This window comes from Oncorhynchus keta, unplaced genomic scaffold (assembly GCF_023373465.1).
Source record: "Oncorhynchus keta strain PuntledgeMale-10-30-2019 unplaced genomic scaffold, Oket_V2 Un_contig_26233_pilon_pilon, whole genome shotgun sequence".
Lineage (NCBI taxonomy): Eukaryota > Metazoa > Chordata > Actinopteri > Salmoniformes > Salmonidae > Oncorhynchus > Oncorhynchus keta.
This window is the reverse complement of record NW_026284857.1, coordinates 6,654-17,844: the sequence shown is the minus strand read 5'-3', so window position 1 is coordinate 17,844 and position 11,191 is coordinate 6,654. Positions and strand designations below refer to the sequence as shown.

The 11,191-nt window shown below is 44.0% G+C and overlaps 1 protein-coding gene across 1 annotated transcript; it reads left to right on the top strand.

The window, feature by feature from the left end:
• Positions 1–891: 891 nt before the first annotated feature.
• Positions 892–8,525, top strand: LOC127922561 (extracellular serine/threonine protein kinase FAM20C-like; the record flags this gene model as incomplete). The annotated part of the gene is made up of 5 exons (XM_052506403.1): positions 892–1,076; positions 6,634–6,743; positions 6,868–6,949; positions 7,417–7,476; positions 7,897–8,525. Coding segments are annotated over 5 exons (723 nt in total), but the record flags the coding sequence as incomplete, so codon positions are not given.
• Between the last annotated feature and the right edge of the window lie 2,666 nt (positions 8,526–11,191).

The window sequence follows — 11,191 nt, the reverse complement described above, 5'->3', positions numbered from 1 at the left end:
GTCTCTATGTCTGTCTGTCTGTCTGTCTGTCTGTCTGTCTGTCTGTCTGTCTGTCTGTCTGTCTGTCTGTCTGTCTGTCTGTCTGACTCTCTGTCTTTCTATCTGACTCTCTGTCTCTATGTCTGTCTGTCTGTCTGTCTGTCTGTCTGTCTGTCTGTCTGTCTGTCTGTCTGTCTGTCTGTCTGTCTGTCTGTCTGTCTGACTCTCTGTCTTTCTATTTGACTCTCTGTCTCTATGTCTGACTCTCTGTCTCTATGTCTGTCTGTCTGTCTGTCTGTCTGTCTGTCTGTCTGTCTGTCTGTCTGTCTGTCTGTCTGTCTGTCTGTCTGTCTGTCTGTCTGTCTGACTCTCTGTCTGTCTGTCTGACTCTCTGTCTTTCTATCTGACTCTCTGTCTTTCTATCTGACTCTCTGTCTTTCTATCTGACTCTCTGTCTCTATGTCTGACTCTCTGTCTGTCTGTCTGTCTGTCTGTCTGTCTGTCTGTCTGTCTGTCTGTCTGTCTGTCTGTCTGTCTGTCTGTCTGTCTGTCTGTCTGTCTGACTCTCTGTCTGTCTGTCTGTCTGTCTGTCTGTCTGTCTGTCTGTCTGTCTGTCTGTCTGTCTGTCTGACTCTCTGTCTGTCTGTCTGTCTGACTCTCTGTCTTTCTATCTGACTCTCTGTCTGTCTGTCTGTCTGACTCTCTGTCTTTCTATCTGACTCTCTGTCTGTCTATCTGTCTCTATGTCTGACTCTCTGTCTGTCTGTCTGTCTCTCACTCTCTCTCGCTTTCTCTCTCCCTTCTCTCTCTCTCAACTTCCTCTTTCTCGCCCCCTCCCCCCACACACACTGTCCCCCTCTCCCCTTCCAATGCTCCCTGCTGCCATCTAAAACCCGGTGTTTTCCTCTCTCCCCAGCCAATAACATTTGTTTCTACGGCGAGTGCTCCTACTACTGCTCTACTGAGCATGCTCTGTGTGGGAAGCCAGACCAGATCGAGGGTTCTCTGGCTGCCTTCCTGCCAGACCTGGCCCTGGCCAAACGCAAGACCTGGAGGAACCCTTGGAGACGATCCTACCACAAACGCAAGAAAGCAGAGTAAGAGACAGACACTCCTTCCACAAATGCAAGAACATGCATATACATTTATAGAGAACAAGGAAGCAGAGTAAAACACACAGCCTTTACCCTTTAAGAGAACAAGGAAGCAGAGTAAAACACACAGCCTTCAATAACTGTGTATCCTTAATATATAAGGTCACTTCACACCCCTGATTACCCAGAGTTCACTGGGGTTCACCAGATGACACCTCATTACAGAAGGTGCCATGGCATGCCTTATCAGGAAGTGCCTCAGCAGGAACAGCCAGTACTCTAAGGAACACATTCTCCAGATCCCCACCTCTGATAAAAATAGGTAGATTGGTGTTGCAGGAGAAGTAGCAGCTCATTATAAACTGAGTTAGTTGCCCCGGGAGACAGGGTCTTCTCTCACTTCCATGTTCCTGTGTTCTTTGATTACGTCAACAGAGTGCAAAGAGAGAACATGGAATGACTCCATCTACTTTCTTTGATACTTTCACTGTCTCTCTATCTGTCCATCTCTGCCTTTCACTGTGTCACTGTGACTTCATCTCTTTCACTTGATTTGTCACTGTGACTTTCTTACTCATACTCTCCTTTTTTACTTCTCACACCTTGTCTCCTCCCCTTCTCTCTCTCTCTTTCACTTTCCCTCTCCCTCCCCTCTCTCAACCTCTCTCTCTCTTTCACTTTCCCTCTCCCTCCCCTCTCTCAACCTCTCTCTACCCTTCTCTCTCTCTTTCACTTTCCCCTCTCCCTCCCCTCTCCAACCTCTCTCTCTCTTTCACTTTCCCTCTCCCTCCCCCTCTCAACTTCTCTCTACCCTTCTCTCTCTCTCTTTCACTTTCACTTTCCCCTCTCCCTCCCCTCTCTCAACTTTTCTCTACCCTTCTCTCTCTCTTTCACTTTCACTTTCCCCTCTCCCTCCCCTCTCTCAACCTCTCTCTCTCTTTTCACTTTCCCCTCTCCCTCCCTCTCTCAACCGCTCTCTACCCTTCTCTCTCTCTTTCACTTTCCCCTCTCCCTCCCTCTCTCAACCTCTCTCTCAATTCAATTCAATTCAATTCAAGGGCTTTATTGGCATGGGAAACATGTGTTAACATTGCCAAAGCAAGTGAGGTAGACAACATACAAAGTGAATATATAAAGTGAAAAACAACAAAAATTAACAGTAAACATTACACATACAACAGTTTCAAAACAGTAAAGACATTACAAATGTCATATTATATATATATATATATATATATACATATATACATACATATACATACATACACATATACATATATATATATATACACATACATATATATATACATACACATATATATATATATACATACACATACATATATATATATATACATACATACATATACACAATGTACAAATAATTAAAGGACACAAGATAAAATAAATAAGCATAAATATGGGTTGTATTTACAATGGTGTTTGTTCTTCACTGGTTGCCCTTTTCTCGTGGCAACAGGTCACAAATCTTGCTGCTGTGATGGCACACTGTGGAATTTCACCCAGTAGGTATGGGAGTTTTCAAAATTGGATATGTTTTCGAATTCTTTGTGGATCTGTGTGATCTGGGGAAATATGTCTCTCTAATATGGTCATACATTGGGCAGGAGGTTAGGAAGTGCAGCTCAGTTTCCACCTCATTTTGTGGGCAGTGAGCACATAGCCTGTCTTCTCTTGAGAGCCATGTCTGCCTACGGCGGCCTTTCTCAATAGCAAGGCTATGCTCACTGAGTCTGTACATAGTCAAAGCTTTCCTTAATTTTGGGTCAGTCACAGTGGTCAGGTATTCTGCCGCTGTGTACTCTCTGTGTAGGGCCAAATAGCATTCTAGTTTGCTCTGTTTTTTGTTAATTCTTTCCAATGTGTTAAGTAATTATCTTTTTGTTTTCTCATGATTTGGTTGGGTCTAATTGTGCTGTTGTCCTGGGGCTCTGTAGGGTGTGTTTGTGTTTGTGAACAGAGCCCCAGGACCAGTTTGCTTGGGGACTCTTCTCCAGGTTCATCTCTCTGTTTGTGATGGCTTTGTTATGGAAGGTTTGTGAATCGCTTCCTTTTAGGTGGTTGTAGAATTTAATGGCTCTTTTCTGGATTTTGATAATTAGTGGGTATCGGCCTAATTCTGCTCTGCATGCATTATTTGGTGTTTTACGTTGTACACGGAGGATATTTTTGCAGAATTCTGCGTGCAGAGTCTCAATTTGGTGTTTGTCCCATTTTGTGAAGTCTTGGTTGGTGAGCGGACCCCAGACCTCACAACCATAAAGGGCAATGGGCTCTATGACTGATTCAAGTATTTTTAGCCAAATCCTAATTGGTATGTTGAAATTTATGTTTCTTTTGATGGCATAGAATGCCCTTCTTGCCTTGTCTCTCAGATCGTTCACACCTTTGTGGAAGTTACCTGTGGCGCTGATGTTTAGGCCAAGGTATGTATAGTTTTTGTGTGCTCTAGGGCAACAGTGTCGAGATGGAATTTGTATTTGTGGTCCTGGTGACTCGACCTTTTTGGAACACCATTATTTTGGTCTTACTGAGATTTACTGTCAGGGCCCAGGTCTGACAGAATCTGTGCATAAGATCTAGGTGCTGCTGTAGGCCCTCCTTGGTTGGTGACAGAAGCACCAGATCATCAGCAAACAACAGACATTTGACTTCGGATTCTAGCAGGGGAGGCCGGGTGCTGCAGACTTTTCTAGTGCCCGCGCCAGTTCGTTGATATATATGTTGAAGAGGGTGGGGCTTAAGCTGCATCCCTGTCTAACCCCACGACCCTGTGTGAAGAAATGTGTGTGTTTTTGCCAATTTTAACCGCACACTTGTTGTTTGTGTACATGGATTTTATAATGTCATATGTTTTACCCCCAACACCACTTTCCATCAGTTTGTATAGCAGACCCTCATGCCAAATTGAGTCGAAGGCTTTTTGAAATCAACAAAGCATGAGAAGACTTTGCCTTTGTTTTGGTTTGTTTGGTTGTCAATTAAGGTGTGCAGGGTGAATACATGGTCTGTTGTACGGTAATTTGGTAAAAAGCCAATTTGACATTTGCTCAGTACATTGTTTTCATTGAGGAAATGTACGAGTCTGCTGTTAATAATAATGCAGAGGATTTTCCCAAGGTTACTGTTGACACATATTCCACGGTAGTTATTGGGGTCAAATTTGTCTCCACTTTTGTGGATTGGGGTGATCAGTCCTTGGTTCCAAATATTGGGGAAGATGCCAGAGCTAAGTATGATGTTAAAGAGTTTTAGTATAGCCAGTTGGAATTTGTTGTCTGTATATTTGATCATTTCATTGAGGATACCATCGACACCACAGGCCTTTTTGGGTTGGAGGGTTTTTATTTTGTCCTGTAACTCATTCAATGTAATTGGAGAATCCAGTGGGTTCTGGTAGTCTTTAATAGTTGATTCTAAGATCTGTAGTTGATCATGTATATGTTTTGCTCTTTGTTCTTTGTTATAGAACCAAAAAGATTGGAGAAGTGGTTTACCCAGACATCTCCATTTTGGATAGATAATTCTTCGTGTTGTTGTTTGTTTAGTGTTTTCCAATTTTCCCAGAAGTGGTTAGAGTCTATGGATTCTTCAATTGCATTGAGCTGATTTCTGACATGCTGTTCCTTCTTTTTCCGTAGTGTGTTTCTGTATTGTTTTAGTGATTCACCATAGTGAAGGCGTAGACTCAGGTTTTCCGGGTCTCTATGTTTTTGGTTGGACAGGTTTCTCAATTTCTTTCTTAGATTTTTGCATTCCTCATCAAACCATTTGTCATTATTGTTAATTTTCTTCGGTTTTCTATTTGAGATTTTTAGATTTGATAGGGAAGCTGAGAGGTCAAATATACTGTTAAGATTTTCTACTGCCAAGTTTACACCTTCACTATTACAGTGGAACGTTTTACCCAGGAAATTGTCTAAAAGGGATTGAATTTGTTGTTGCCTAATTGTTTTTGGTAGGTTTCCAAACTGCATTCCTTCCACCTATAGCATTTCTTAATGTTACTCAGTTCCTTTGGCTTTGATGCCTCGTGGTTGAGTATTGCTCTGTTTAAGTAGACTGTGATTTTGCTGTGGTCTGATAGGGGTGTTAGTGGACTGACTGTGAACGCTCTGAGAGATTCTGGGTTGAGGTCAGTGATAAAGTAGTCTACAGTACTACTGCCAAGAGATGAGCTATAGGTGTATCTACCATAGGAGTCCCCTCGAAGCCTACCGTTGACTATGTACATACCCAGCGTGCGACAGAGCTGCAGGAGTTGTGACCCGTTTTTGTTGGTTATGTTGTCATAGTTGTGCCTAGGGGGGCATATGTGGGAGGGGATGCTGTCACCTCCAGGCAGATGTTTGTCCCCCTGTGTGCTGAGGGTGTCAGGTTCTTGTCCGGTTCTGGCATTTAGGTCGCCACAGACTAGTACATGTCCCTGGGCCTGGAAATGATTGATTTCGCCCTCCAGGATGGAGAAGCTGTCTTCATTAAAATATGGGGATTCTAGTGGGGGGATATAGGTAGCACACAGGAGGACATTTTTCTCTGTTAGGATAATTTCCTTTTGAATTTCTAGCCAAATGTAGAATGTTCCTGTTTTGATTAATTTAATGGAGTGAGTTAGGTCTGCTCTATACCAAATTAGCATACCCCCTGAGTCCCTTCCCTGTTTCACACCTGGTAGTTTGGTGGATGGGACTACCAGCTCTCTGTAACCTAGAGGGCAACCAGTGGGTCCGTCTCCTCTATACCAGGTTTCTTGCAGGATGACAATGTCTGTGTTACCGATTTCTTTGGTGAAGTCCGGGTTTCTGCTCTTTAGGCCAAAGGCAGATGACCTCAGGCCTTGGATATTCCAGGATGATATAGTGAAGGCTTTTTGTTCCATAGAATGTCCAATGTTGTTGGTCGTGTGGTTTGGCCTCAGGCCAGTAAGTGTGAGCAGAGCCTGCTGAGCCCTCCCCTCTCTCAACCTCTCTCTACCCCTCTCTCTCTTTCCCCTCTCCCTCCCCTCTCTCAACCTCTCTCTACCCCTCTCTCTCTTTCCCCTCTCCCTCCCCTCTCTCAACCTCTCTCTACCCCTCTCTCTCTTTCCCTCTCCCTCCCCTCTCTCAACCTCTCTCTACCCCTCTCTCTCTCTTTCACTCTCCCTCCCATTCACTCCCCTCCGACCCCTCCCTTCCTCTCTCCTTCTCTTGTCAAGTTGCTGTGTGCCTCCCTGCTCTGCTTTCGAGCAGCAGGGGTCTGTCTTAACAACACACACACATACACACACACACATCATGGCTCGACAGGAAGGGAGGGAGCTGCCAAAAGGGACCAAACAAAGCCTCTCACACTATCTAAATGTCACTCTCTGTGTGTGTGTGTGTGTGTGTGTGTGTGTGTGTGTGTGTGTGTGTGTGTGTGTGTGTGTGTGTGTGTGTGTGTGTGTGTGTGTGTGTGTGTGTGTGTGTGTGTGTGTGTGTGTGTGTGTGTGTGTGTGTGTGTGTGTGTGTGTGTGTGTGTGTGTGTGCCCGCGTGCCCATGTGATTGGTTGTCTGGTCAGGTGGGAGGTGGACCCAGACTACTGTGACGAGGTGAAGCAGACTCCTCCCTATGACCGTGGTTCTCGTCTGCTTGACATCATGGACATGACCATCTTTGACTTCCTCATGGGTGAGGACAGAAGCTCCATTACACGCTATTCCCTCCACTGCACTCTATTCCCTATATAGACATTCTTGGTGAATAGGGGTCCTCTTTTCCTATGTATATTAATGTTGTTTACCTCTGTATCCAGGTAACATGGACCGGCACCATTACGAGACTTTTGATAAGTTTGGAAACGAGACCTTCATCATCCATCTGGACAATGGAAGAGGGTGAGGAGAAAACACAACACATCTCAACTCCTTTTATCTGTTCTCCAGACAGCTGGTCTGATTTGTCACGTAGCCTTCTAAAACTCTCTTTCATTAACTTCAGTTCTGAGTTGTTACACGAAGCAACAGCTCAAAGCAAAGGCATAACAAATGTTTTAAAGGTATTTTTAATGTCTGAGGTATGCGGTGCATTTCAGAATCAAGCTACAAAGGCATGTGGCAAAACTCTCAGTCCCTGACTGTCACACTCAATGGCAAGGGAATGTGAGTGGAATGTTGAATGAGAATAGAATGTTCGGGACTCTGCAGCTTTCAGTAGGATGACTTCTTCACTGATCCTGAGAGAGGTGCTGCTGTTGGTGACTGTGAGACAGACTGTGAGGAACACAGACCAAGGTGTTGTATTATCAGCCAGTAAGTGGTGTTGCTTGGCTCACCTCTCTCCTCTCCTCTCCTCTTCTTTGCAGGTTTGGGAAACACTCCCATGACGAGCTCTCCATCCTGGTGCCTCTGAGCCAATGCTGCAGGTCAGTACCTTTACCTCTCTTTCTCTCTCTCTCTCTCTCTCTCTCTCTCTCTCTCTCTCTCTCTCTCTCTCTCTCTCTCTTTCTCTCTCTCTCCCTCTATCTCTCTCTCTCTCTCTCTCTCTCTCTCTCTCTCTCTCTCCCTCTCTCTCTCTCTCCCTCTCTCTCTCTTTCTCTCTCTCCCTCTCTCTCTCTCTCTCTCTCTCTCTCTTTCTCTCTCTCTCTCTTTCTCTCTCTGTCTCTCTCTATAATTAGTGTATCCCTTTTTAAGAAGTCCATCTAATGTAAGACCTCTTGCCTCTCCCCCTTCCTCTCTTCACCCGCCCTTCCACCTCCACTCCCTCTCTCCCCTCCTCATCCCCTTCCTCCCTTCCCCCTCCCTTCCCCCTCCCCTCCCTCTCTCCCCTCCTCCCCGTCCCACAGAGTGAGGAAGTCGACCCACTTGCGTCTGCAGCTGCTCGCCAAGGAGGAGTACCAGCTGAGCCGTCTGATGGAGGAGTCCCTGCTGCGTGACCGCCTCCACCCCGTCCTCATCCAGCCCCACCTGGAGGCCATGGACCGGAGGCTGCGCCTGGTGCTCCAGGTCCTGGCTGTCTGCGTGGAGAAGGAGGGCTACAGTAACGTGGTGGAGGTGGACGACCACCACTGGGCCAGAGAAGCCAGAGGGGGCAGGGACACAGCCACCCACAGGAACCCAGGGCACAGGTAGTGAGGCCTGGCTAGGAAGAGAGGGAGATGGGGGGTGGAGGGGTGGTACCCCTGGTTCTCCCGCTTCTCCCCATCCTGGACCTCCAAAGAAACTACCGTTGATGTTGAACCAACCATGGGTGTCTGGTCTGACGGAGAGACTGACTGGATCCTGTGACTGTGCGGGAGCCGCCATTTTGAATTCAGTGAATTCCGAGACTTGCCGTCAATGCCTCTATGGAACCTCCCATGTACGTGTGTTTATATATAGGTACTGTTGGTCCACAGATATAGCAGTGAGCTGAGGAGAGAAGAGGCCTGGTCTTTGCTAAGTACCAATGTTTTATTACTTCTCTTGGACATGATAAATAAAATTATTTTGATTTTACTTTGTTGGTTTTCTTATTTTATTTTTGGGGGGTTGTTTGAATGCGGCTATCATTGTTTGTTTGGGTTAGCGCTAAGCTAGCTACAGTATATTTACACAACCAAATGAGATTTTACTTTTAATGTTAAAATGTGGTTTGGAGATTAATTTATACAGTAACTGAGGAAATGGAATAGAAGGTTTATAAAGCTTTCATTTTAAAGGGAGTATGAAATAATATAAATGTACATATTTATGATGAATTTATCAGTTGCCTCCATTTTCAAACCCATCACTATCTATGACTTTGCTTATAGGCCTCCATTATGAGACATTATACAAGAGGTTGTTTGTTAGTACAGAAAGTACCTGGTATTTACTAAGAAATTATACAAAATGGTAATTGTACAGTAATACCCCATTAATTACTACATAAAGTACTCATTGGTACTTTGGGATTCAAACAAGCATTTAAATATACACCATTTTGATCCAGGTAGTTCCCAATTGTAGTGAATTTTAAGCATAAAGTATAGTGAAAGCCCCAGCTAGAACTCAGTGATGCCACGTAGTTTCCTAATAAGTACCACCTAAATACCTGTCGAAGCAGTACACCATTAAAGAAAGTGCTACCGGTTTCGTTTCAATAAAGCTTTCAGTTCAACTTTAAATTCAGTGTTCAAAGCCTGGATGGAAGCAGCTCTCGCCCCCAAACAAGGGCTCTTGTGGAAGCACCTCTCAGCAGCCCAGAAGTTGACTAGTGTTGAGTGCCCTTGCCCTAGTCCATTCAAATTAGATATCATCAATCTTTCCATTTCTTTTCATCAAAGCCTTCCATCAAATGTGTCACTCGTTCATGGTTGGCACTTAAGATAATTGCTGCCCAATTTATTCAGAAATTCTGCATGTTTAACTGAGGAACTTCTAAATCAATGTTTTGCTGGAATGGCTGGAATGAAAACATGCTGCGTGGTTTACTAGGACATGTTTTTCAAGGACATGAGAATAGCCTTTACTAAGGAAGTTGTGATAGATGATGACAGTGTGACCAACAGGGCTGAAATGTTTGTTTTTGCTTAGATCTCACGTTAGCTGGGCCTATCTGTTCTGGTCTCAGCTGGCATGGCAGTCCTGGCTTACAGGATGTGGATACAAAGGGTACCTCCCAAATGACATCCTAACCCCAAAGGGCTCTGGTCAAAAGTAGTGCACTCATATATGGAATAGGGTGCCATTTGGGATTCATACAAATAATAATAATAATACAGGACTGTAAATACTGCCATGAGAGAATATCAATATCAATTCATTTAATAGGCCTTCGAGGTCTTGGGTAAAAATCCCCATGTATCTGCATATCATGTAACAAGTGAGAGATTTTGCTGTTTTTCCCCCAAAATACATGATCTCTTTGCTTTATCCCCAGTGAGATTATTTTATTACCAACAATCTCTCACCAGTTTTGCTCACACTTCACGCAGCCTCAAGGTGACGTCAGTAACAGCGAAATGATTATTTGGGAGAAATAGTCTAGTCTCTCCATGTGGATATAAAGATAGGTTGGAACTGTGATTACAGTGTATACCAGTATACAAGTCAGATGCACTACCCTTTGTCATGCCATTCATCTTTTATACCAACTAAAGTTACCATTACAACACCAAACAAATGTCAAATGCAGTTTTCTGTGTGCACAATGTTCCTGTTGTACTGTTCAACGCTTGTCCAAATGAACATAGCATTTATTGACGTGTCGTAACATTTAAACATGGATGTGGAAATAAGGGGTATATTCTAAGGTTTTTCTTTTTTTGAAACATTTCTCTTTATGTTTTGGTACTAATTATGTATTGGTACTAATTATGTATTGGTACTAATTATGTTTTGGTACTAATTATGTATTGGTACTAATTACTGTTATGTCCATTTTATGATCTGAAAAGCTGTCTTTGATTGCTGGAAGCGTTGAGCTCTATACAGGCGTTCTATATTCCACCAATAGCCCCTAGAATCTGGCTACGTATGGCTAACCTGGTGCCTGTGGAATGTTGGGTATACTGAATGTTTCAGGTGGCCATACGAACAGGACTACAACTACATAGAGTTCACACTACAGCCTGTGTGACCTGGATCCTCAGACTAAGTTGAAAGAGTTAACATTATACATTTACGTTTGAGTCATTTAGCAGACGGCTCTCTTATCCAGAGTGACTTACAGTAGTGAGTGCATACATTTTTGCACTTTTTGTACTGGTCCTCCGTGGGAATCGAACCCACAACCCTGGAGTTGCTCTACCAACTCAGCCTTCTCCTCCTTCATACAGCAGCAGTTAAAGGGTTAACTCAGCCCTGGGCGTTGTACTTGCGATTTTCATATTGTCACTGTAAATATCTATAAATATATTGGAAGACCTAAGAGGCTGCAGCGTACGCTTCTGTTCTGTTTTCTCCTATTTCATTGTTGCTGTGAACATCTGTTAGCTAAATGATAAAGGTGTGCAATAAAACAATTACAACAAAGAGTGTGTGTGTGTGTGTGTGTGTGTGTGTGTGTGTGTGTGTGTGTGTGTGTGTGTGTGTGTGTGTGTGTGTGTGTGTGTGTGTGTGTGTGTGTGTGTGCGTGTTTGTGTGAGTGTGTGTCTGTGTGAGTGTGTGTGTGTGTGT